Below are 27,328 nucleotides of genomic sequence, written 5' to 3' on the forward strand. Positions count from 1 at the left end.
ATCCTGGTCCTCATGGAGCTTACAACCTAGCAGGTAACCTGTGTTGGAAGTGAATGGCTCTTCCACCCTTACCACTTATGCTTGAGAAACCAGCTTTGTCCAGAAGTTAAACTGAACAGTTTTCCTAGACTTGGCAGTATCAAACTTTCTCTCTAGCTCAAAATAGAGACACAGGGAAGCAGGTTGGGGGACCAGGTGAAAAAAGTGAAGGGGTTAAGAAGTAGATTAGCAGTTACAAAGTAGCAAAGGATATAAAGTACAGCACAAGGAATATAGTCAGTAATATTACAATAACTATGTATGATGCCAGGTGGGTACTGGAACTATCAGGGGGAACACTTTGTAAAGTGTATGATTGTCTAACCACCATGCTGTAAACCTGAAACTAATACAAAAATACTATTGAATATAAACTCTAACTGAAAGAAAGAAAAAAGAACAAATAAAGGCACACATGAAGAGAACCAGGAGAAAACTACCACTCCCTGAACTTCAAATAAATGCTAGATAAATTCTGCACATACTGTGTGACTCTGTGAGTTTCCAACCACCCACTCTCCTCTTCTGCTTCTTGGTATGTGAGCTGGTTTATATTAAATTTGGAAAAATACAGCCAATGTTAAGGTGAATATAGCCTATTTACACATAATATTCTTAATTATATATAATACAAATATAGTTCTTTCTTAGGCTTAGAAATAAAATGGGGGGAGAAATTCAGGGGTGGGGGCCAGAGAGAGGTACCTTCACAAAAAGATACGTACACACATCCTACCAGTTAGTGTGATTAAGTCCCCTTGGCAAGGAGAAATTACAATATATATGAGTCTGAAATAGTTCAACTCTAATCAGATAGAGTGATAAGAAGATTATCAAGGCGATACTTTGATATACTTTCCAGTGGTCTCAGTCCCCAAAAACATAATTATAGGATCTGATAGTGCCACCCACACAAAGGGCACAACAGAGCTGGATTATTTAAAAACATTAATCATTTTAAAAACAAAAAAAATCATTTAAACTTCCCAAAATTAACTGTTCATAACTAATTCTCCCTCACCCCAAGGCCTGGATTGACCCACAGGGTCATGTGTCTCTAGGCTCTTCCGCTGTTCTAGGGAACATCAACCCTTTTCTCCTGGAAACGCTTCAGGAGGCCCTGACGGATCTGTTTAGACTTGACGCAATAAACGATGGGGTTCATGAAGGGTGGGACCAAAAAGTGCAGGTTGGCCATGAGCACTGCCAGAGCAGGGTAGCTGTGCTTCTCTACTCGGTGCAACACAGATAGCCCCAGTTTGGGCAAATAAAAGATGAGAACAATGCACAGGTGTGAAACACACGTGTTGAGGGCCTTGAGCCGCTCCCCAGCTGATGCGATGCCCAGCACTGTCCTCAGGATCAGAGCATAGGAGAGCACAATGAGGGAGGAGTCAAGGCCCAATGAGAGGAGGATGGAGACGAGGCCAAACAAGCTATTAATCTTTGTGTCTGAGCAGGCAAGTCCCACAAGATCACAGTGCAGGCAGTAGCAGTGAGAAAGTACACTGATCTGGGGAAAGAGCAGACGCCGCAGAAGGATGGGTCCTGGGAGGTTGAGCAGAACAGCCCTCACCAAGATGGCAGCTCCCACTTTGGCCATGGCCGAGTGGGTAAGAATTGTGCCATAGTGCAGAGGGTCCCGGATGGCAACAAAGCGATCAAAGGCCATGGCCAGCAGCACACCAGACTCCACATAGGTAAAGGCATGGATGAAGAACATCTGTGCTGCACAGAGATCAAAGGGCAGCTCACGAGCACCCAGCCAGAAGAGTCGCACCATAGTTGGGAAGGTGCAGGCACAGAGGCCCAGGTCAGAGGCTGCCAGCATGGATAGGAAGATGTACATGGGTTCATGTAAGGCTGGGTCTGTACGTATCAGGAAAAGGATGATACTGTTACCCACGATGGAAAACACACAGATGAGGTTGATAGGGATGGAAACCCAATGATGAGAAGCTTCCAGGCCTGGAAAGCCAGTGAGAAGGAAGGTAGAATGACCCAAAGTGCTGGTGTTGCAAGAGAACATAGTGATTCCAGGAAGGTGTTGTCCACCCTACAAGTAAGAGGCATTCATTCATTTGATCATCACTGGTAAAGTCCCTAAGTGTGGGCTGCAAAGGAAGAGCTTCCCCATAACTCTTTCTTAGGCCATGACGGAAACCTCGTTTCCTTTAGGAGTTTCATTCCCCTCCATTTCCTGACTAATTTAATATTCTCTTTGATTAAGTGACATTGAAACAATTTAATGACTTGATCTCTGCTTATTGCATCAGCTTCTCAGTACCTGTCTTCTTATTGTCCTAAACAACCCTTTTTTTTCATTTAAGCAATACCCAAAAACTCATCTTCAAAGTGTCTCCTCAGATGAAATAATGAAAAAAAAAGGAGGATAATTTTCTGTTAAAATTTAGCATGCTATTAGGAGCAAGCAGTATAGATTCCATTTCTATTTATTCTTAGAGGCAGATTTCCCACAGTCTGACTTACATGTTAACAAATACACCAGAAAGGCACACTCAAACAAATGATGCATTTTCAAACTATCCTTTGTGGAGGCTGGTTGGCTTTCACTTTGGTGTTGTTATGCAACTGATGTTTTCTTTATTTATTTTCTGAACATTTTGGGGCCGAAAACAAGCTCTTTGAATGTGTTCAATGGTGAAAGTTTCTCTCTTGTGAGGATATGTTGGCTTAGAAAAAGTATTCAAGAGTTCTTCAAAGCTAAGTCTGATAAACCCAGATGCACTGATTTTTCCCCACCTCCCTCCCATTTCCACCCCCCTTAGTTTTTGTCTATGTGTCCTTTATATTTGCTCCTGTAAACCCTTCCCATTCTCCCTTGCACTGATTTTTATTAAATTCTTCCCTAACCCCACCTCAATCTTATTGGCTGCTTAATGCTTTCACATTTTCCTCTGATTCTGCCTTTGAGACAGTCCTGTGGGCATAGACTCAGTTTGGAAGCACTTTTGTCTTAAATGTCTCCTTTTCATCCCTCTTACCATAAAAGATGTTGTGATAGCCCCAAGTATTTTGAAGTTCTCCTCAGTTATGGGCAGAAGGGCGAGGTTAACACATCTGGAGGAAACCACCTGAAGAGTCAGGCAAAAAAGCATGAGATCCAAAAGCCCAGGTTTAATAATGTTAAGCAAGGAGCCCAGATGTAGTGTGTAAGCTCATCTCCCTCCATAACTTCACATGGCAGAGTTAGGCTGCACAGTCTCCCCAAGTTCACTCTTCAGCAACAGGACTGCATCTCCATTTGTCTACTAAGGATCTGCATTGCAAATTGAATGGCCTGCAGGACCACAAACTGTAATTCTCCTATTTTCTCCCCAAAGTTCACCTTCCAATACCTGTCAGGTTTTGCACCTTTTCTTGTTATCCATGAAATCTCCAGAAAAAAAGGCACAAAAACCTAGTGTCTTTTTTCACTCTGTAATATATTCCCCAATGTAACTGTATTTGAAATATCCCCTCCTCACAGATTCCAGTGAAGCTAACCCAGCCAAAATCATCATTATTTCCCTAAATATTGTTCACAGCCACCTAACTGCCCCATTTTAGTCATTTTGTCCCTCTTTATGTATACTAATCCATTGCCAAATTTTCATTAGAATCATGATCAGAATACATAAGAAAACACAAGGGTGGGCATTTAAATGAACACATGCATAGGGAGAAAATGCAGTGATCAGATTTGTTTCAGGAAGCTGTCTCCTACCACAGCTTGGTTTAATGACTCTCACCAGTCCCTGATGCCGCAGGAGCAGGTCTAAGTGAGATCGTTATACCAGATCCATAAGGGGAAGGACCTTGCCCATCCTACATTTCTAACCTACTCAGTTACCTCTCTCCTAAGCAGTATAAGCACTATTCATAATAAGACATTTTTCTACTCACCAAATTTACCACATTTGGTAATTCTTAAAACATCTTTTTTGTTTAAATATAAAATATACATAGAAAAGCTTACATATTGTAAGTGTAAAGCTTGATAAATTTCTTCAAGCAAACACACCCATGATCAAGAAACAAAATATTTTCAGCCCCCAGGATCTTGCGGTGACTCCTTCCCATTACCCCATCTTCTCAGTGATAACCACCATCCTCACTTCTAATACCACAGGTTAATTTTGCCTGTTAGAATCATGTAGGATATACTCTTACCTATCTGCCTTCCTTCATTCAACTTTATGTCTGTTCAAGAAATGAACATATGATTTGATTGTTTTGCAAGCACTACCTAACTAAACTGACTTTCTATTATGTGTCAAGCACTGCACTATAAAATGACATATAGCAAAGAAAACTTACATAAACCAGGAATACTCTAAAGAAATGTGCTTGTTTGTTCTAATATGCATGTGTACAATTCTACCACTCAGGGTCCGATGATGATCACTGATGATAAGAATAGCTTCCATCACTTAATGACCATGCGCCAGATTCGGAGTAGGAATGATCACTTACCTACACTCTTCACAATAAGGAGCTGAGTCTCAGGTTGAATGATGTGCTACAAGCCAAGTATCTGGTAAGTGAATGATCCTGATCTCAGCTCAGTACTGATTCTCAAGACCATGTGCTAGCAGACAGCTTATGAAACTTTTCCCAAACCGTCAGTCAAGACATGGACTATTGGATAGGCCAGAGCTCAAATAGAAAGGCTTTTTCTCTGGGCACAACTTAGTCCACACACAAATAACAGCTTGGGGCCCACCCAGGAGCACTGACTGTCGTTCCACATAGCATACAGCATTTTGTACAAAGCTTCTGAAATGATAAATACATGTCACAATCCCACCTGAATAAATACCTTCTCCGGCAGCTGGCCACTTGGACATTCTCTGCCTCCATGGTTGTTAGAGATTCCTATGTCACCATGCTGGAGTTAAGTCCACTTTCTGTACCTTTTTTTAAACTCTTTTAAATGTCCTTTGCTTTCTGACACTTCTTCCAGGTCCTTAGTTTATTTTCTCACAAAATAATAGTAAGAAGCAGAAATTAACATATTTGTCTTTTATAAATGCTGTCTGAATATATTGTTTACTCAATACAATAACCTTGTGAAATGTCTCCATTTTATGATAAGAAAATTAGGGTTCATGGAGTCCAAGTAACTTTCCCAAGGTCTGGAAGCTAAGTGGCAGATCTGGGATTTAAATACAAGCTGGCCTAAGACAAGGGCTATTTGCTTAATTGCTTCATATAAGAAATGGTGATTCTGGCCCTTCGTGGCTCTTAAATCCTTTGCTATCATGATTATTTGAAGGCCAGTTTTTCTCTCCCCTTTCTCTAACCTTGTGTCCCTATAAAGCAGATGCAGAGGTTTGAGACCAGAGTAAGGTCACCAGTTGAAAGGAGTAGTCCTCAGATCAATCCAGCAAGGCCTCCACCTTCATCACTCTCAGTTTTTCTAATCTTTCCACATAGGTTGTAACTCATCCTCCAGATACAATGGCCCAGTTACCTTCCATAGCTCACCTGCACCCAAGACCCAGGAATGCTGCAGTGTCTGATACAAGAGAGACTGCATCCACCCCCTGCTATTCTATTGCTGCAGGGATGACAAGGAGTTCACCAAAACCTTGTGTTTTTGTACTGTGAAAAAGGGGGTTGCAATAATACTGACCTCACAGAATAGTATGAACATGGGAAAGACTATAAACTATTTAGAACATAGTGGGCATTTATGAAAATGTAATAATAAGCAGAGACACCTAGGATTTTATATCCATCATCTCCTGAAGTCTCCTTCCTTCCCAAGCTTGTGAGTGGCATCAACGCCTTTCTATAGATGAAGAAATAGAGTCTGAGAGGTGTGAAAACCTGTCAATGGCCACATTAAAAGTAAACATAAGAGACCAGCTTCACCTGGCAGGATAGCTCAGTTGGTTGGAGCATAGTCCCAATATGCCAAGGTTTCAGGTTCAATCCCCAGTCAGGGCACATACAGGAATCAACAAAAGAATACATAAATAAGCCCTGGCTGGTGTAGCTCAGTGGATTGAGCGCAGGCTGGGAACCAAAGTGTCCCAGGTTTGATTCCCAGCCAGGGTACATTCCTGGGTTGCAGGCCATGACCCCCAGCAACCTCACATTGATGTTTCTCTCTCTCTCTCTCTCTCTCTCTCTCTCTCTCTCTCTCTCTCTCTCTCTCTCTCTCTCTCTCCCTCCCTCCCCTCTCTAAAAATAGATAAATAAAATCTTAAAAAAAAAAAGAATACATAAATAAGTGGGACAACAAATTGATGTGTCTCTTTTCTCTCTCCCTTCCTCTCTCTCTCTAAAACAAACACACACACACAAAACAAAAACAAAAAAGACCAGCTCCAAGTACAGTCCATTTTACTTCAAAGCTCATGTGTATGTTCATTCCTCAGCAATCTCATCTCTAAAATCTTTAGTAATAATACATGTCATTTGATATCAGTATAAACATTAAAGGAGAATGCATGCAAAGCACTTAGGACAGTGTCTGGCATATAATAAGCACTTGATAAATATTAGCTATTTTTATTTTTTGAGTATTTACTACTTTATGAGGTAGGTACAATTATCATTTCCATTTTGCATATGGAAAAACAAAGGTACCAAGCAGTTGGACAACTTGCTTAAGATCATGAAATGAGAAAGTAAAGAAGTCAGAGTTCAAATCGAAGCAGTCTGACTCCAGAGCCCACATTCTTCAGCACTGTGTTATGTTGCTAGTTTCTGCTAGCTATGATGATTATTAATATTGTTAATGCTGCAAATTTGCATCCCCAAAGAAGATGAAATACAATTACAGATTTATGTAATCTCATCTACCACCTCTACCTCCTCCCTGACCTCTTATACATATCAATCCTTGAACTACCCCATAGAAAATTTCTAAGATTATAAGAGGTCCATGTGCTTATTGACCACCCTCTGCCGCATAGTACTTGGATTTAATTATAGACTCATGACTTAAGAAAAACTTTCTCCTACCCTAGCTGGTATGGCTCAGTTGATTGGAGCATTAGCCTGCAGGCCAACAGTTTGTGGGTTCAATTCCCAGTCAAGGCATATGCCCAGGTTGCTGTTCAGTCCCCAGTAGGGGGAAAGAGGCAATCAACCAATCAATGTGTCTCTCTCACATCGATGTTTCTCTCTACCTCCCTTCCCCACTCCCTAAAATCAATAAGTGTGTCCTTGGGTAAGGATAAAAAATAAGAAAAAGAACTTTCTTAAAAGAAATAATTTCCTGAGAGAGAAATGGGAAAGAGAGAAAGAGAGAGAGACAGAGAGACAGAGAGAGAAACAGAGACAATCAGTGCAGAACAAACTCTTCTAAGGGTGTGGGAAAAATTAAACTACACTCTCTGCTCCTCTACCACTTTATTCATCCAGGTTCCAAAGACCGTGAATATAGTGCAAAACCTGTGTGTTTCTATAATTAGGGAAGTCTGTCCCCAAATGGTTCAAGGACAAACTATGAGCCATGAACCAGCTGAGAGAAGGTTAGAGACCCTTCTCCCACAAGAAGATTTCCATGGCAACCAAACAACAGTCTCCAGCACTCAAGAGGATGTTAGGCTATAAGCCTCTGGTTTTACCAGCTGAGTCCTGGGACTGAAGAAGCCCCAGGTCTGGAGCCAAGAGAGAAATTACAGAGAAATAGGCCCTGGCACAGCAGTCTTAGCTTAGCAAAGACTATCAAGAGCTAGGGACCCAAGTTTTCCCCAAACCTATCACGTTGTTATACATCAGCCAACATTAGCTCTAGTACTGCTCTGCTCAGAAATAAGCTTGGCATAAATCTGCCTGGGCCAGACCCCTGTAACTTGGCAGTCACAATCTGCAGGGTCTCCTGCTTCCCAGAACAACCCTGACCCTTTTTACCTCCAGCTGTTTTCTAGGTGTTTCAAGCTTTTATTATGTTCTAGAGATGAATGGGGGATGTGTGGAGAGGTGTTTGGTGCTACCCAGAGGTAGAAACACTGGTGTAGGCTACTGGTGCACGGCTTCAGTGTTCAGTCTCCAGACCACAGGCCTGGCCTTGACCCTCTAGTTCCAGCACTCACCATAGTTCCAGAGCTTGTGTCTCCTCACATCTAGTCCTCTCTTTGTGAAAAGCATCTCTTGCTGTGTCAATAAAAACCAGAACTTTATAATCCTCCTGGTTGAGGTAGAAAACTAAAAGGTCTGCTGGGATCTGGGTGCAAATCCAAAAGATTTTCAGAATTGAACTTGCTCAATCCCCTGAGAGCTGAGTCAGGCAGATCTGGGACTTGGAAGGAAGCTTCAGGCAATAAGTACATCTTAATAACTTTTCACAGAATTATCAGAAGAATACTAAAGTGCCCTGTTCTGAGCACCTGCTCTTCCCAAAGAGTCAGCCCCATGAATTGCCTAGTGGCAGATGGAGGCAGGTGGGGACCAAGAAGATAGTTAGTGACTAGGACACACTCTGTCCTTCTGAAGCAACAGAGGCAGTGAGGCATTTTCATCTCTCAAAAGAATGAGTCAAAGCTCTTTCCAAATTCTGTCAAAAAGAAATCAAGCAGGATTGAGCGTGGGCTGTGAACCTAAGCATTGCAGGTTCGATTCCCAGCCAGGGCACATGCCTGGGTTGCAGGCCACGGCCCCCAGCAACCGCACGTTGATGTTTCTCTCTCTCTCTCTCTCTTTCTCCCTCCCTTCCCTCTCTAAAAGTAAATAAATAAAATCTTTTAAAAAAATAGAAATCAAGCAAAGTAGCCAAAGAGCTGCACATGAATGCTTTAAAGATGGGAAGCATGTCAGAGAGAAGTTCTCTAACTTCATACCTATACTTAGGTGATGAAGGTGGTTGAAAATAAACCTATAATGATTAAGTAATATTTCTGTTTCTCCTGGATGTTGGAGATCATCCATCAGCATGATGTAGTAGGAAAGCTGGGATCTATTTCTAGATCTGTCACTTATCAACTGTGATAAGAAGCAAATTATTTGAACTCCTTGAGCCTTTATGCTTCATTTGTAAACTGAGAATAATGGTTATTTCATGAGATCACTTTTAGAATTATATTAGAATATAAAAGCACTCAGAAAAGGATTTGAAACACCGTAGAATTCGCATACAGACTCCCTTTCTACTCCAATAGGAGACTGAGAACAGGCTTCAGTCATCTATCTGGACTCCTCCAGATTGCCCAGCCACAGGCCATGCTTCCCCACCACTCACAGTCAGAGTTTGGGGTTTGTTGAATAAACTTTTTAGTTGGGGATAAATTTAGATTTACAGAACAATTACAAAGATACTATAAAAAGTTTCTGTATATCCTTCAGCCAGTTTCTTTAATGTTAACACAAACATGGTACATTTGTCAAAACTAAGGAATTACTAATGGTACATTACTACTAACTACAATCCAGATTTTATTTGTATTTCACCAGTTTTTCTACTAGTGTCTATTTTCCAATCCAGGATCCAGTGCAGGGTCCCTTACCATGTCTGCTTACTCTGTTCTGGTTTGTGACAGTTTCTCAGTCTTTCCTTGGTTTTTACAACCTTGTGAATCTTGAAGACTGTTAGTCAGTTGTTGTTGTTTTTAGAAGATCAGAGCTTTTAATTCACTAACTTCAGCCATCCCCTCTTCCTTTTTTCTCCAGCATAGAGAGAAGGACAATACAGAGGCAACAGGCTACCCTGTGGTATGTCCTGAGTCTTTATTCTACTCCAAGTCCCAGTGTGTCCTGCAGAACAGAGGTAGGACATCTGACAGTTCTGGCTGCTTGACCCCATTAGGAGCAGTTTCTGAGGTTTTCCAGGTAGCTCTTCCAACCAGGAGGCCAGTCATTGTCTTACATAGACTGCACCCCAATATAAGCCTTCTCAGACTTATCACACAACACTTTTTTTCATTCATTGAAATTTTAGAAATTTTGCAGGTTCTTATCACATTCCAAACTTTAAAGGTAAAGAGATAATTTTAATTATATGTTTTGTTGAAATACAAACATTTCTTTGATGAAATCTTTTCTTTGGCCTTTCTAGTGCCTCATTCTGGGTGCTTCCTTTGCCTTGAAACTAACAAATACAGCTCATGACAGGTTGTCTCTCAAGTACGGGATGGGAGAAAAAATGATCAATGGAAGTATAAGGGTGAAACCAAAGACCAGTTCAATTTGTTCATGAGAGGGCTCCCAGTTCAATTCATTCAAAAATGTATATTATCCACTAGTCTTTATTTTTTAAAGGTTTTATTTATTTATTTATTTATTTATTTATTTTTAGACAAGGGAAAGAAGAGAAACATCAATGTGTGGTTGCCTCTTGCGCATCCCCTACTGGGGACCTGGTCTGCAACCCAGGCATGTGCCCTGAGTGGGAATCAAACCCACAACCCTTTGGTTCACTCAATCCACTGAGCCAGACCAGCCAGAGCCAATAGTCTTTAAAATGCCTTTAAAAGCTGGGATTCTTTTATTTACTGTGCTTTATCTAAAGATTAAATCAGACACTAATCTTATCCTCTAGTAGCTTATGTCTTTTAGAGAAAAGACAGTTTTCTTCCCATCCCCCAACATAAGACTCAGCCCAGTTTGGAGGACCTAGTGAAGGAGGGAGAAGCCCTTTCACCAAAGAAAGTGAACTTGGTTCTAATCAATTGGAATTTGCGTCTATCCCCTGGCTCTTCCGGGCTCCTTAAACTACTGAAGAAATAAACAAAAGATGTGGTTTCTATACTGGCTGGAATGACTTTTCCCTATTACCAGGGAGAACATGGGTTGCTGGCACAGCATAGGGGCAAGGAGACTATGCCTAAAACCCAAAATATACACTACAGTAGGGGTGTCCAATCTTTTGGCACCTTTTGGTCCACACTGGAAAAAGAAGAGTTGTCTTGGGCCACACACTAAATACACAAACACTAACAAAAACTGATGAGCAAAAAAAGGTCCATGCATAATTTTCATGATATCCACCACCACATATAAACAAAAAAGTCCTCACATAATAACCCTAATGATGCAGCAAGCCCTTCAATAATCTTTTAAAATTATAGAGCAGGTCCTAAGTTTGTGATCACTATATAGAAAATGTACATACCTAAGTAATAAAACATCATTGATTTTTTTAAATATTTTTATCATAAAAGTAAAAGAAAAGAGGGCAAAATAAAACTAGTTGGATGTTTGACATTGTATCTGAGAAAGTAGTGCATCAATATCTGGTTTGATAGAAGTAGTTGCAATTCTCATTGAGTTCTCAAGGTGCTCATCAGATATTTTGGTTCTAATTTTACTCTTAATGTGTTTCATTCTTGAAAAAGTTGCTCACAAATGTAGGTGCTGCCAAATAGCAATGACATGAATAAGGCATGAAGCAAGGGACATTTGTCTCTGGGAAGATAGAACCTATCAAAGTCCAGTAAAGAGACATGATCAAATTTTTCTTTAAGCTGAATATCAGATTGTCATTCTGTGCATTCCATTTGAAAATTGGCAGGTAACATATTTATGTCAACTGAAAATGGAGTCGAAAATAAAACAAAATATTGATTATTTTCCCAGAAATCTTGAAATTTGTTTTCAGATTTGTGCATCAAATCGAAAAGCAAGGCTGCATATTTTTGCTGTTCGCAGGACTGTGTTTAGCTAAGGTGTCGAAATGCATAAAATTGTTTGCCTTAATTTGAGCTTACCATAATCTCAGTTTCATTTGGAATGCTGTTATGGCTTGAAACATGGTGTTGATAAGTTGGTTTTCACCTTGAAGATGCATGTTTAAATGAGTGGTTAAATCCACTAAAAAGACTAAATCTGTAAGCCAGTTCTCATCATCAAGTTCCAGTACAAATTTGTTTTTGGATACCATAAACGACTTGAAAACATGTCGCAAATCATAAAACCTTTTCAACATTTGGCCTGGACTTAGCCATCTTACTTCCAAAAAGTAAATTATGTCACCACAGTTAGCATCAATGCTTTTAAGGAATTCCTGGAACTGGCAATGATTCAATCCTTTGGTGCTTATGAAATTCACAGTCTTGATAATGATTTGCCCAATGTTATCCATTTTTTAAAGTTTTTGTGGATAAATTTTCTTGATGTACTGTACAATGATATTTTATCAAATGTGAGTTTTGTGTGGCAATTGCATCATCATCTATTAATTTTACAAGTCCCTCTCTTTTCCCTGCCATCACCAAGACATCATCAGTAACTCTAACAGATATGTTGGCAATGGCCAAACAAAATCTCTTTAACATATTTTTTACTGCTTCATATACATCTCTTGATTAAGTTGTGCTTTTAATGGCGCTAAAGAAGCCATTAAAGATAGAAGATAGAAGCCATTAAAGATTAGAATACCTCTAATAAAAATGGCAAGTTGAACTATATCTATAGCATCAGTGCTATCATCCATCACCAAAGCATAAAATTTAAAATTAGCAGCTTTACTCTCCAAACTTCTTTCTATAAATTTTCCAGTTCCTTCAACTCACCTGGTAAGACAAACTGATTTTAGAAATATCCCTCTTTTTTTTCAGGGCAAATTATAACTACCATGCTTTCTATACATTGGTTAATAAACTCACATCAGTAAATGGTTGGGGGGGTTTTTTGCTATTAAATATGCTACTGCATAACTAGCTTTTACAGTGGAATCCCCCTGAGTTATAACTTTTTGAAAAAATGTTTGTTGAGAAGACAGACTTCTTTTACTTCTGCTATTTTGTCCTTAGGACACAATCCTTCATACACATGGAATTTGGCAGCATGTTTTTGCATATAATGACTTTTCAAATTATAGTCTTTGAAAACTTGCACAAATTTCCTACAAATTAAGCCAAGTGCCTATTTGCCTTGAAAAAAAAAGTAGTCATCTGTCCACTTTTCATTGAACAATTTTCTTTCATCTATAATTTTTCTTTTCAGGGTTCTTCTTTTTGAGATGTTGTAGAAACCATGCTGGAATTAAAAACATAATAATAGATAAGGGACTTTATTTATTTTTTAAAAAAATATTTTATTGTTGTTCAATTACAGTTGTCTGCATTTCCCCCCTACTCCTCCCCCACATCCCAGCCAAATCTCCCTCCCTGCCTTGCTTCCACCCTCCCCCTTGGTTTTGTCTGTGTGTCCTTTATAGTAGTTCCTGAAAACCCTGCCCTCCATTATCCCCTTCCTCCTCCTCTCTGGTTACCACCAGATTGTTCCTAATTTCAATGTCTCTGGTTATATTTTGTTTGCTTTTTTCAATTGTTGATTACATCATTTCCATTTATTACAAAAATTAATTGACAAGAAAATAGAAAGCAAGGTTTGGGCCCTTCCACAGCCCTCTCGGCTGCTGATGCAGGACGAGGCAGAGGGCCAACTGTAAACCATGGCAGGTCATATGTGAGGTGCTGCTGAGATGTGGAAGTACCTCTAATAATCAAATAAGAATGCTTACCTGACTTCTAAATAACATTAAACACCTAATGTCACAATGGTAGGTTGAAATATTACTGATGAACGTTGTCTCACTACGTCACCACAAGCACATGTAATGTCTGATGGTGTCAATTCTACTGTCTGTGTTTGGAAGATACACACTGAAAGCCACACACCACTGTAAAGCTGAAGCTACACATGCATACAAATAGCGAGAGTATATGTATGTTTATTTTAAATGACATTGTGACACATAATCACAAAAAATATCTCATAGTGTTTTAAATAAACTTACAATTTTGTGTTGGATCACATTCATAACCAGCCTGGGCTGCATGCGGCCTACAGGCCTTGGATTGGACACCCCTGCACTAGAGAAATTCCTTATTATCTTTGCCTGATAACAATGGCCAATGTGTTAAAAATAAGAATGTTAAGGACATTGATCCTTCAAGAATGAAGATTTGGGTCACGTCACCAGGAAAAGAACACTGGAGTGCCAACATACTGGGAGTGAATGAGTGGGATTTGGAATGAGTGGCAACATTGGTCTTAGAGCCAATTACCAAGGGGGGGACTGTTGCAGCTATGAATGTGTTATGTTAACTTATCTATATGTGTATTATCGAACATGTACCAAAGCAACCCTGTCGTGTATGTATTGACATCCTACTTTAATAGATTAGTCAATTGAAGCCTAGAGAGATGGCACATAGCTAGTAAATAGCAAGATTAACACTCAACCCACATCTGCCCTATCATGAGATCTCGGCTTTTCTACCCCTTTTGACAGTGGCTTACTCTGAACCTGCAGGAAACAACAAAGGGTCTGCAGTGATGTGAAGAGCTCTTTTCTGAGTGTCTGCAAAGTCACAAATAGGTCTTTTCTTCATTTGATTGTGTTTTTTTTTTCACTCTTTTTCACTTTTCTTTCTGGTACTATGTTTCCGAAATCAAATCTGAGTACCGTGGCACAATTTGGACATTAGGTGTTGCCTGATGCAAATTCACTAAGCAAATGCTCTTAAAAACAGATAGGAAATTTCAAAGAAGCATGAAATGTTTTTAGGCTTGCTAAATCTATAGAAAATATTGAGCAAAGCTTAACTTACATTTTTACTTAAATTATACAGGGACTGAAAAAGAAAAAAGCATGTCTGAGTTGGAAGAAATTGAGAATTCTTCTAGCCTCCCGCCGTTCCTCTTTTCTTCATCCTTCTCTACAACTTATGATCACAACCCTACCAACTGTTCCTCCAACCTCTGCTTGAACAGACAGGGCAGACTGTTATGTCTCTGGGCTGTCACTAAAAGAGGTTCTTCCCTGGACCTTTCACCCAGTGCACCTACGCTTACTATGCTTACTCAAGCAAGTCACTTCTCTCCATTCAGCCCCAGTGGCCTCTCCTGTAATATAAATTTAATAATCACTAAATTGTTATGTGACTATAATACTGTAACTGGATACAGCAGCACTATTCACAACAGCCAAAAGGTGGAAGCCGCCCAAATGCCCATTGACAGATAAATGGATAAACAAAATGTACAGACATACAATAAAAATAAGCCTTTTAAAAAAGGAAATCCTGTCACATGCTACAACATGGATGAAACTTGAGGTTATTATTGTGAAGTGAAATAAGTCATACAAAAGGACAAATTTCAAGTGTACTTATTAAGACACCTACAATAGTCAAATTCAGAAACAGAAAATAGAATGGTGGTTGTGGGGGCTGAGGGGATGGGGAATGGCTAGTCATCATTTAATGGGGATGGAGTGTCAGTTTGGCAAGATGAAAAAGTTCTGTGGGTAGGTGGTGGTGCTGGTCGCACAACAGTGTGAATGTATTTAATGCAACTGAACTGTACACCCAAAAACGGTTAAGATGGTGAATCTTGTATTATGGGTATTTTAGCACAATTTTTTAAATAAAAATAATAATTAATAACCTAAGAAAAACCCTAGCTCAGTGACAAGACAGTTGGTGCTCAGTAATTTTCAGTTCCCTTTTCACACCACTCACTGGTGTGATGCACACCTTAAGGTCATGCAAAATAAGTTTCTTACACCCTGATGTTAAAAGAATATCCAGTCTCCTGAAAAGGAACTCTTTCTAAAAGTAGGAAGCAGATAGTGGCAAGTGAGAAAGCACTCCAGGCACTCTTTTCTCCATCTAAACCTCCTTAAAAGCAACTCCCACGTGTGCGCACCGCACGTCGGTGTAAGGATATGGCCCCTCCATCTAATAGATATCATATTTTACTATATTAGATAATGGGGACATGGAAGGAGCACAAAGCAAAAAGCAAATCTGCAAAGCTTTCCCTCTGCCCCAGTCTCCCAGAACCACTAGCCTGGGGGCCAGCAGCTTCTGAATCAGGCGGGGCCTCAATTCCGCCTTCTCTCGCCGAACAGCCTCCCGCCCCGCTCTTGCCCCGCCCCACCTACCCTAACTCCTCCCACTCTCTCCCCTCGGCCCGCCTCCCTTTTCGACGCAACCCTTACAGGAAATAGAAAGTGAAATAGAAAGCCAGCTGCCATCCCTTGAGTCCCTTGAAAAGGTGAGTGAACCTGGCTGGACTGAGGCACCCCCAGCCCCGAACTGAAGATTCCCCTTCCAATCAGTCCCCACCCTTAGAGCCTTGGGGATCAGTTTCCCCTTCTCCGCAGCAGGGCTCGCTCAGCCCAAGCCCAGCAGTTCTTCCCGCGCTGGCGGGCCTGCTTGTGGCTGCCCTGCTGCGCCCACGGGAGCTGGGACTAGGGCCTACGGAAGCTGAAAAGAAGCCAGGATGGGAACCTAACTGCAGGGTCGTCAGGAGGAGCCTGGTGTAGGGGAGGTATGCGATCTTTGAGACTCCCATCCCCAAAAGTCCCCCTCTGGAGGAGAGAGGGCAGAGTTGTTTAGGATGTTAGAAATGCATGGAGTCTATGCCCTGGAGGAAATGAAGACAGCTGCCCGGGTCCGAGTAGCTGAGAGAAGAGTCCAGGGAGTGCTGACCACACATACATGTATATGTGTGTGTTATAAACATGCACGTACATATATACACGCACAGATTGTATATCTTATAAGAATAAATGTTCTTTTCTTCCTTTATAATTACTTCTTTAGTACAGATTTATTTTTTTAATTAAATTTATTGGGGTAACATTGGTTAATAATATATAAATTTCATGTGTACAACATTTCAATTCAATGTCTGCATGCTTACCACCTAAAGTCTAGTTTTCTTCCATTACCATATATTGGGTCCCCTTTACCCACTTGACCTGCCCTATCCCCCTTCCCCCTGGTAATCACCATACTATTGTCTGTGTATGAGCTTTTTCCCTTTGTTTTGTTTGTTCATTCGATACTTTTAGTTATAAAAGTTACATGTAATTTAGTTATACGGAGATATAAATCCCACATATGAGTGAAATCATATGTTTTTGTCCTCTTTTGTCTGACTTATTTCAGTTGGCCTAATACTCTCAAGATCCATCCCTGTTGTTGAAGAGTAAATATTCTTATGTATATATTCATATATATATATATATATATATATATATACATATATGTCTACTGCCATTTTTGAAGACTAATGAAGAAGTGTGCAAAGCATGTTGCCCCTTCTCTGGCACATGGAAGGCTCGTGGTAAATGGTCACTATTATTATGGACAGAAAAAGCCTGGGCACTAAGGGTTTAAGCAGAGGTGGATATCATTAAAATAACAGCCCTATCTCTGAGGTTCCCAACAGTTTTCACTGTCCATTTTGGGGACTCAGTTACCCCTTCTATTTGGCTGGATCAATTGACCTAACTGTGGAGGAGAAGGCCTTGTTATTCAGGTTAATGTTCCTGCCTTGTTTTAACCCCCTCTAGTTCACTCTCCCTCTTTTCTTCCTTTGAATTGTTTTGTTTTTCTCACACAACCTTTCTCATCTTCTCCCTAACTCTTCTCTTCTCTCCACTAGGTTACCTCAAGCTCTCCAAATTGCACCTTAATAGGTACATTTCCCCAATGGCCTCCACAATGCCCTTGGAAAAGATGTGGGAGGAGGTCACATGCTCTATCTGCCTGGATCCCACTGTGGAGCCAGTGAGCATTGACTGTGGCCACAGCTTCTGCCATGAATGTATCTCTCTGGTCGGGAAAGATGGAGGCGGCTCCTGTCCTGTGTGCCGGAAAAAATTCCTGATCAAGAACTTCCGGCCCAATCTCCAGCTAGCCAATATGGTGGACAACCTAAGAAAAATTAACCAAGATGCCGAGGAGGGTACAAAGGGGGAGCGATGTGGGGTGCATGGAGAGAAACTTCACCTATTTTGCGAGAGAGATGGGAAGGCTCTTTGCTGGGTGTGTTCCCAGTCCCGGAAACACCGTGACCACCCTATGGTCCCAATTGAGGAGGCTGTTCAGGAGTACCAGGTGAGTCCTTGGCATGGAGGCATGAATAGGTAGAAAGGAGATGGGGTCCTAATGAGTGCTTTGTTCCCCAGAGCTGGGGATAGGAGAGAGTTGCCCATTGAGCTGAGGGACTTGAGAAAGGAAGAGTGTTACCCACCTTCAATGTCTAATTTAAGGATGATCACAACTTTCTCATTCCCCAGGAACAGGGGTGATGCTGTGGGAAATTGCTGCAAGGATCATGTTTCCTTGTGGCTTCCTGGTTAATTAGGAATGAGTAGTGCCCCTTCCCTGCCACCCTAACAGTGTGGCTCCTTTCTAAGAAACATGACCCTTTTCCCAAAGTATTGCCATCCACAAAATTCACACACCAAACAGACTCTAGTCCTCCTTCCTTCTCTGCCCTCAGGCTTTTCTAAGAACCTGTAGGATCTTCCCCACCTCACAACACACAATCCTCCTTCTTGGTCTGGTTGGGCATTAACCTGGTATCTTTCTCTGCAGGAGAAGGTCCAGGAGGCATTAAGGAAACTGAGAAAAGAGCAAGAGCTCGCGGAGAAGATGGAAGTGGATATTGCAATGAAGAGAACAGCCTGGAAGGCAAGAGTCACATCCCAAAAGGAATCTTAGATCAAAAGACTGGACAGGGTCCAGAGTCCTAGCCTCAGTAAAACCCTAGCCATAGCTACACCTGTCTGAGGAGTGATAGAGTCAGCATATCTCACTTTTGGAGAACCAACAGTCCTCAGTGTTTCCTGATAGAGGAAAATAAAAAGTATGGAGCTCAAAGAGAGTTCCCATTCAGAAACAAAGATCGAGAGTCTTAGGACAAGGTGCTAAGGAAAAAGCCCAGTCTTAGGAATGATCATAGCAGTGCTTTTGTATCCGAAACAGAGCTATCCCAGGAGAGATATGTCTAAGCCTGTCAGGAAATGACAGGGGCTGTAAGGAACAGACTTAAGGAAACCACCAAGGCCTGAGGTAGGAAAACCAGTCTGACCAGATGGTTGCTTGATTGTGTCCAGATCACTGATCCAAAGTAGAATGGATAACTAAAGCTTATTCTGCACTGGTGATTTGGAGGTGGGGTACGTCAGGGATAAAGAGGACTGAAAGGAACTAATGGCCAATAGATACCAAAACAGGAAGATTTGGGACCAAGGGGAGGTGAACAAAACTGTGATGGCAAAAGGGGTCATCCTGTGTTGTCGGGTGGCCTAATCACTACCACAAGAGAGCAAGCAAAGCATATCACCAAGACTTTCTTTCCCCAGGACTTAAGAATGGTGTTGTGGGCCTGTCTTTGTGAGGTTGTTCGAGTAAGGACAGGTGATACTCTCTCAGTAACACAGATAAGAAGACAGAAGGACACATTTGGGTGCTGACTGGGTTTTGAGAGAAGTTGAAGAAAGTCTCCGAATCCATGGGCTAGAGCAGCTACAGTGTGGCCCCCACCAATCCCATTCCCCACTTAATCCCAGAAGCCTGGCACACTGACTTCCCCAGCAAAATGCATATGTGTGTGTTTGTTCCCAGACAGAGCCAGAGTGGTGAGTCTCCAGGGAGTAGAAGTGGGTATGGACACATCCATTCCCAAAGCTTAGGACATTTTGATAAAATCACCTCTCTCTTTTCATTGACACCTAAGGGGAAGGTTGAGACACACAGATTGAGAATTCATGCAGAGTTTGAGCAACAGAAAAAGTTCCTGGCTGAAGAGGAACAGAGGCAAATGCAGAAGCTGGAGAAGGAAGAGAAGGAAGAGCTGAGAATCCTGGGGGAGACAGAGGCCAAACTGGCCCAGCAAAGCCAGGTCCTGCAGGAGCTAATCTCAGAGCTGGAAAGGAGAAGCCGGAGCTCAGAGTTGGAGCTGCTGCAGGTGAGACAGGAGAGGCTCCCAATCTGTACTCAAGGAGGAACCAAGCAGAAACCAGAGCTCTCTGGTGCTACCATCACAGCAAACAAAAACCCAGTCCCTGGAATTTTCTTAAATAAAATAAACTGGAATTCAAAACCATGAGTGGTTTGCAATGAAGGCATGGAAAGATATAGATTTAGGAGGTAGTATTCCATGCAGCAGTTTTTTAAAAATGGACACCTCTGGTTAGTGCCTGCTCTAACACATACCAGGTTCATGACCTTGAGCAAGGTCCTTAATCTTTCTGAGTATCAGATTTCTCATAGTTAAATGGATATTATACTATTACATATCTCAAAGAATTTTGTGAGGATTAAATGAGAGAATCCACTAAGACTCTTTGATGCGTGTCTGGCCATGGGAAAATTTTTCAAATAAACTAAAAATACTGAACTGAAAATTAAGAGAGAGTAGCCCAGCCTCAGCCCTGTTACCAGTTTTCTCCATAACTCAAGGTTAAGTCTTTTTCCTTTCCTAGACCTAATTTCTCCATTTGTGAAACAAGGGAGAGGAAGTGGCCTAAATAACAAGGATTTCCCAAACTTTAGTTATAAATGTATCACCTTTACACTTTCTTCTACTTCAATGAACTACTTAAGTGTTTCTAAGATGTTATTTTTCCTTTAAATTGTCTCATTCTTTCAGCAGAATAAATTTAGTTCAAAAGGAAATTTGCCCTAACCAATAGTAGCCAAGAAATCATATATGTTGATACTGATATTATTAGTAATATTTTTTCTATTTCATAACAAAAATAATAACTGCATGTTCTTAAACAGCACATATTACATGCCAGACATTGAATCCCTTATGACAATGTGATAAGGTGGTACTCCTATTATCCCCATTTTATAGATGAGAAAACTAAGGCATGGGAATGTTAAGAAACCAAATGAAATACTAAAGTTAAATAGCTTGATCAAGTTCACCCAAATAGTAAGAGACAGAGCTAAGATTAAAATAAATACATAACTTTTTTTAATTCTTCAATGTATATTCTTAAAATGACCTCATATCCAACAATGATTTGTTTGACTCACTTTGGGAAACTAGGAACTCCATGGTCTCAAAAGTCCATTCTGTTGTAAGAGTCTATGCTTCTTTTCCCACACCTTTTCTCTGTCTCATTCAGATGTGGTCATGAAGCCATTTCTTTTTGTTTGGGCAAAAATACTGACTGGAGTGGTTGACTTGGAAGACTCTCTTCTTCCCCTTATCTAAATCTTGCTTTGACTCAGCACTGAGCCAAGCTTCTAATGCACTTTTGATGAGACCTAGGAGCCTGCCAGTTCCAGATAAGGACACCCAGCCTGGGCAACAAAATATTCTCAGGTGATTTGATTTCACATACCTGAGGGAGCAAAATTAACTACAGCACAGGGCAGAGCTTTAACTGACCAGCCTTTTCTTCCAAACAACTCAAGCCCACAAATGAGAGAGGGCAATTTCTGTGCATCTAGATTTGGCTGTTCTTTCTCTGTGACTATCTCTGGGCCTCAGCCAGCCTGGGCTATTTGCTCCTTTCCACTCTACTGGACCTGTTCATTTCCCCAAGAATCTGGTCTGTCTAATTTGTTTTCTGAGTCCTTAAACAGATCACCCTTCTCTTGGCTATAGGTTACATGTGGGGTTCTGGTGGCCCCACAAGCATCCACACATCCCTCTGTTCCAAGTTGGTCAGAAATGCCTTTCAGGCCATGGCCCAGAGGAACTGAGCAGAGCAGTGCCTGTGACCTCAGGGTGTTGTCTCATTACCCATAGGACTGAAGACTCAGTCATTAATGCAGTGATTCTGGAATTTACTCTGTCTCCTTTTTCCTCAGGAGGTGAAAAGTACCCTGAAAAGGTAAGGAGAGGTTTTCTTTGCTAGAGAAAGGGGTGGCAGGAAGTGTATTTACCTGCATAAAAGATTATTGAGTTAGAAAAACATGCACTGAAGTTTTCCCCATCCTCCTTCCTATGCTCAAAGAGTCAATCCTTCATAAAATACTTTCTAGTCTCAGAAGGCTAATTAATGGGTGCCTCAGTTGGTGAGTCGCCCAAAGTAGTTGGACTGTAACATTTTCACAAAGTGAAGCCCTGACAAACAGGGAAATTCTGGGAAGTTCTAAGTCTGCAGCCTGCTGGGACTCTTAAAAAGCATCCAATCACTTACAAACCTCCCAGAAAGAGCTGTGGTCAGAAATGGTAAGACCCACAGTGTGGGCCAGACTCACTGAAGTTCCTTAGGGAGTGATTCTGCAAATATCATATCTGCCCCTGCCTATAAAATGAAACAGAATGTGCCTGTGTGGTGACCTCAGGCATGGAGAGGAAGTACAGGCTCTCCACGTGCTTCAGAAGCCCTTGTGACCCAAAAGGCTGCATAGGAAGTAAATCCCATCCCCAGGGATCCTAACAACAGGCATTTTAATATCTGTGTTGAATTAAAGTATCAGTCATCCACAAGAGAGGGTATAGCATTAGAGTTCAGGGAGGGTGGGGTAGGAATTGGAGACGGGATATCTAACTCTCTTTCCCCCAGATGTGAGTCCTGGAACCTGCAACAGCTGGATGTCGTCTCCCCAGACCTGAGGAGTGTGTGCCATGTGCCAGGGCTGAAGTGGATGCTGAGGACATGTGGAGGTGAGGCAAGCTACAGGAGTGTTGGACTGGCCTGCTGAGCAGCAATGGGATAACAAGGGTACAGAGTAGGTCCAGGGTCAAAGAGGGATGGCAGGTCAAAGTAGGTGGGGCAGGAACAGAGCTCAGGAAAGTAGCCCCCTCAAAGGTCCCAGCCAAGGGCTAGAGCTGGCTGGGGTGTCATTTCGTCACACAGTAAGGCTCAGGCTCACCCTCTCATCCCCCTACCACAGGCACATGGTTAGTGACTCCCCACACCCTCTCGTCCTGACTGTGGTGCTCTCTCTGCAGTACACATCACTCTGGATCCACACACAGCCCATCCGTTGCTCATCATCTCAGAGGATCAGAGACAAGTGAGGCTTGGAGACACCCAGAAGAAGCTGCCTGAAAATGAGGAGAGATTTGATACTTATCCCATGGTCCTGGGTACCCAGCACTTTGACTCTGGAAAATTTTACTGGGAGATAGATGTGACAGGAAAGGATGCCTGGGACCTGGGGGTTTGTAGAGACTCTGTGCAGAGGAAGGGGCATTTTTTGCTCAACACCATGAATGGCTTCTGGACAATCTGGCTATGGAACAAACAAAAATATGAGGCTGGCACCTGCCCACAGACTCCCCTCCACCTTCCAGTGCCTCCACGCCAAATTGGGATCTTCCTGGACTATGAGGCCAACACTCTGTCTTTCTATAACATCACTGACCATGGCTCCCTCATCTACACCTTCTCAGACTGTGCCTTCACTGGACCTGTGCGGCCTTTCTTCAATACCGGTTTCAATGATAGCGGAAGAAATGCAGCCCCTCTGACCCTCTGTCCTCTGAGCATGGAGTTACAGGGATCCACTGACTGTTGATGGCTCTCTCTGGTCACTGACACCCCCTTTGTTGATCCCCCTCCTCAGCCCTGCCTTATTTTCCCATGAACTCTGAACCACCTTTGTCCCTGCAGAGGTGTCAGGATAACGGCAAGCCAATTTTGACAAGAGGCCACTGAATATCTATGTCAGATGATCTTCAATATATCTATTCCTGCCTTAGGTAGCTTATGATTTCTCCATGAAACAGACTACTTATATTTGGTCCAAATTCATCTGGATCAACCAAAACATGTTTCTGCGTTCTTTCTGTGACTCAAGTTTTGTTTTCTCCCTGCCATGTCTAGACCTTTGCTCAGATCTCTATTTTATCTTACGGGGTTTGCAAAAGGGTGTCCTAAGTAAATTGCATCTCAACCTATCCCATTCAATCCTTGTTCTCATACACATCTGGAATACTCTTTCCAAGACACACACATCTGATCATAGGTGACTCCATACTGCCTATAGAAACAGTCACATTTATTTTTTTAAAAAAACTGAATTATGCATACCTTAGATTGCCAAATCACCATTCCCACCATTACCTTCCAACCACATCTTGTTGATACTGGAATTGGTTAAAGGACATGTCAATATAAATGGAAGTTGTGATGGGTTTTTGTGTGTGTCAACTTGCCTAGGCTCTAAGCCCCGCATTTTTCAAACACTAGTTTAGATACTGTTGTGAAGGAGTTTGGTAGGTGTCATTGAAGTCCATAATGATTTGACTTTAAGTAAGGGAAATTGTTTCAGATAAGCTGAGTGGGCCTAATTCAATCAGGTAAAAGGCCTTAAAACAGACCTGAAGCTTCCCTGAAGAAACAGACATTCTGCCTCTAAAAAACAGTTTAAGCTCATGCCCAAGCATTTTAGCCTTGCTGTCCTGATGGCCTGCCCTGCAGAATTTAAAATTTGTCTTGCCAGTCTCCATAATTGTGTAAGTGAATTCCTTGCAATAAATGTCAATATTTATCTCTTACTAGTTCTGCTTTTCCAGTTAAACCCTGATGGGTATAAAGGCCAGGAGTGAGGTTACAGCATCGCCTAGTGACAGCGCTTTCTTGAATTTAAACTTTTGAGGTCGGCATAATGAAGCTCTATACCCAGGCAATAATAAACTATGAGAAAGCCATTATTCTCCCAGGAACCCTGGTTCCTTGTCTAAAATAAAATCTCAGATGTGCCCTCAGAGCAGCTGCTAAACATTTCATGAAAAATTCAGGTACTGTAAAAGATGTCGGTGACCTTGAAAAGAGTCATTTTACTGATTAAAAAAAAAAAGTTGTTTCTGTCTTAACACTAACAGAAAGGAGGTCCTTAGGAGGAAGGATAAAAAGAACAGAATTCTCAGGCAAGATGACGACATTACAGGAGGTAAATCAATCTAAGTTGACAAAATCAACCAGTGCCTTGATTGATAAACTGGAAGAAGATTATGGAAGAGAACTCAATCCTGTATGAATGGGGATGTACTGGGGAATGGTTGGATTCTGTATGTCAGGATCATGGAGAATTTTTTTTAAAAGGATAGATTATACATAATCAGCTTTTCTGTGTCTCTATGTCTCTGCCTTGGGGTATGCCAATGTGAAATGATGGCTTGTTCCCTTCAATTGATATATTAATGGGAGGAGAGTACCATAATGATATTAACTTAAGTATTCTCATTTCTCAAAATCTGAATACCTTGGCCATATTGAGTTACCCTGATGTTTGGACAGGGACATTATACAGATGACATATTACCATCGCCTTGGTCTCTACCAAAATGGATTAAGTAGTAGAGATTTTATAGTATCTCAGCTTTTATCCCCACCAATAATTATTAACAAGTAATCCAGTACACCCCTGCATGTCACACAAAAATTCTCTTGAGAAACAAGGAAAAATTCTACCAGCACCAATTCTAATTTTGATTAATATTATACCTTAAGATTCAAATAAGACCTATGGATTTTTGTGATCTCCTTTGATTATATAACTTCCTTTTGAATTAGAAGAGGCAGAAATTACTAAACCAAGATTTTAAAGATAAACAGACTACTACAGAAAGAAGTTGAAATTTATGCACTGCTTACTCTGTGTCATACATATTCAAGATCATGTTATTCTTTACATTTTTAGTTCTATCACAGCTGTATGATAAAAGTTTAACCAAAAAATTTAAAGATTATGTGATGCTTTTATTTATAAAAACATGTATTTCATTTTGTATTCTCAACTTTTCCACCTTTATTGTGGTACAATAAAACTTGTATATATTTAAGGCATATACTTAAGTATGTATGTATACTTTGTGAAATTATTACTACAACCAAGGTAATTAAAGATTAATTACCTCACATCATTACCTGTTGTATATGTGTAGTGAGAATACTTAAGATCAACTCTCTTAGTCAATTTCAAGTATACAATACTATATTATTTAACTATAGTCATACTGTACATTAGAACCCCAGAACTTATTCATCTTATAGCTGCAAGTTTGTACCCTTAATCAATGTCTCCCTATTTCCTGCACCCCATGCTCTAGCAACCATCATTCTACTCTGTTTCTGATTTCAACTTTTAGATTCCACATATCAGAGAGATCATACAGTATTTATCTTTCTCTGTCTGATTTATTTCACTTAGTATAATGTCCTCCAGTTTCATCAATGTTGTCACAAATGGCAGGATTTCATTATTGTTGAATAGTAGTCCATTGTATATATATACCACATTTTCTTTTTTTCTTCCAGTTTTTTTAATATATAATTGACAACATTTTCTAAGTTAAAGGTGTACAATTATTTGAAATAGATATTTTGAAATGTTTAAAACAATAAGGTTATTATCACATCTTTCACTTCACATAGTTACATTTGTGTGTGTGGTGTGTGTGTAGAGAGAACTTTTAAGATCTACTACTCTCTTAGAGACTTTCAAGTATATAATTCAGTGTTATTAACTATAGTCACCACGCTATATATTATATCACCATGATTGATTTATCTTATAACTGGAAGTTTTTATGCTTTGACTACTTTCAACCACCAATCTGTTCTCTGTTTCTATGAATTCTGGTTTGGTTTTGTTTTTAAATTCCACACATAAGTGAGGTCATAGAGTATTTGTCAGACTTTTTTTAACTTCTCTCACGGTTCTCTCAAGATTTACTCAGGTAACAAATGGTAGGTTTTCCTTATTTTTAATAGCTGAATAGTATTTTATTGTATTTATATAATTTTTGCATTTTCTTTACTCATTCATCTGTCGATGTACTCTCAATTGTTTCAATGTCTTGGCTATTGTAAATAAGTGTCACAATGAACATGGGGTGGAGAAGGAGGGAAGTACAGATATCTCTTCAAGATACTGATTTTATTTCCTTCAGATATATACTTAGAAGTGGAATTTCTGGATAATATTGTAATTCTATTTTTAATTTTTTGAGTACTCTTCATACTATATTCCACAGTGGCTGCACCAATCTGCATTCCTATCAACAGTGCATGAGGGTTCCCTTTTCTTCACATGCTTTTTTTTTTTTGACTGCTAAGGAATTTTTTTTTTGTTTCTTTCCCCCTTTTTATTGTTCATTCTATTACAGTTGTCCAAGTTTCTTTTTTCCCCTTTTGTCCCCCTCCAGTTCACCCCTCTCAACCACAGCCAATCCCCTTTCCATTGTCCATGTCCATGAGTTGTTCATACGTGTTCCTTGACTAATCCCTTCCCCTTCCTTCCATGATTCATTCCTTCCTTCCTCCCCTCCTGCAGCTATCAGCTGATGCCATGTTTCCATGTTTCTGGTTTTATTTTTCTTCTTAGTTTATTTTGTTCATTAGATTCCAGTTATAAATGTACCACAGTTTTTTAATCCATTCATCTACTGATGGGCACATGGGCTGTCTCCAACACTTGGCTATTGTAAATAGCACTGCTATGAACAAAGGGATGCATAAGTTCTTTTGAATTAGTGTCTCAAGATTCTTAGGGTATTTTCCCAGAAGTGGAATTACAAAGTCATAGGAAGTTCCAATTTTAATTTTTTGAGGAAACTCCATACTGTTTTTCACAGTGGCTGCACCACCAGCCTGCATTCCCACCAACAC

At 40.7% G+C, this 27,328-nt stretch overlaps 2 protein-coding genes across 4 annotated transcripts; one reads left to right on the forward strand and one right to left on the reverse strand.

Moving 5' to 3' along the window:
- Nucleotides 1–1,114: 1,114 nt before the first annotated feature.
- Nucleotides 1,115–2,068, reverse strand: LOC123805325 (olfactory receptor 51G2-like). Its single transcript, XM_045817805.1, has one exon. It carries the CDS (start codon nt 2,066–2,068, stop codon nt 1,115–1,117), a length of 954 nt encoding a protein of 317 aa, XP_045673761.1.
- A 13,853-nt stretch (nt 2,069–15,921) lies between these two features.
- TRIM21 (tripartite motif containing 21) lies at nt 15,922–25,506 on the forward strand. Of its 3 annotated transcripts, none has more exons than XM_045818168.1 (7): nt 15,922–15,999; nt 17,398–17,852; nt 18,336–18,431; nt 19,480–19,710; nt 21,573–21,595; nt 22,274–22,374; nt 22,663–25,506. In XM_045818168.1, exons 2-7 carry the CDS (start codon nt 17,445–17,447, stop codon nt 23,229–23,231), a joined length of 1,428 nt encoding a protein of 475 aa, XP_045674124.1. In that variant the 5' UTR covers nt 15,922–15,999; nt 17,398–17,444; the 3' UTR covers nt 23,232–25,506. The 3 variants fall into 3 exon arrangements, with proteins under 3 accessions (XP_045674124.1, XP_045674123.1, XP_045674125.1); XM_045818167.1 differs by lacking the exon at nt 15,922–15,999 and adding an exon at nt 16,019–16,275; XM_045818169.1 differs by lacking the exon at nt 15,922–15,999 and adding an exon at nt 16,985–17,076.
- The last annotated feature ends 1,822 nt before the right edge of the window (nt 25,507–27,328 follow it).

The sequence above is a fragment of the Phyllostomus hastatus genome, unplaced genomic scaffold, assembly GCF_019186645.2.
Source record: "Phyllostomus hastatus isolate PE091 unplaced genomic scaffold, TTU_PhHast_1.1 phas_scaffold_317, whole genome shotgun sequence".
NCBI classification, from domain to species: domain Eukaryota; kingdom Metazoa; phylum Chordata; class Mammalia; order Chiroptera; family Phyllostomidae; genus Phyllostomus; species Phyllostomus hastatus.

Excerpts from the sequence above, each read along its gene's own strand:
- LOC123805325 (XM_045817805.1), bottom strand. The coding sequence starts at position 2,068 with ATGTTCTCTTGCAACACCAGCACTTTGGGTCATTCTACCTTCCTTCTC.
- TRIM21 (XM_045818168.1), top strand. The coding sequence starts at position 17,445 with ATGGCCTCCACAATGCCCTTGGAAAAGATGTGGGAGGAGGTCACATGC. Across the intron at positions 21,596-22,273 it reads GTGAAAAGTACCCTGAAAAG|ATGTGAGTCCTGGAACCTGC; the intron begins GTAAGGAGAGGT and ends TCTTTCCCCCAG. Across the intron at positions 22,375-22,662 it reads GATGCTGAGGACATGTGGAG|TACACATCACTCTGGATCCA; the intron begins GTGAGGCAAGCT and ends CTCTCTCTGCAG.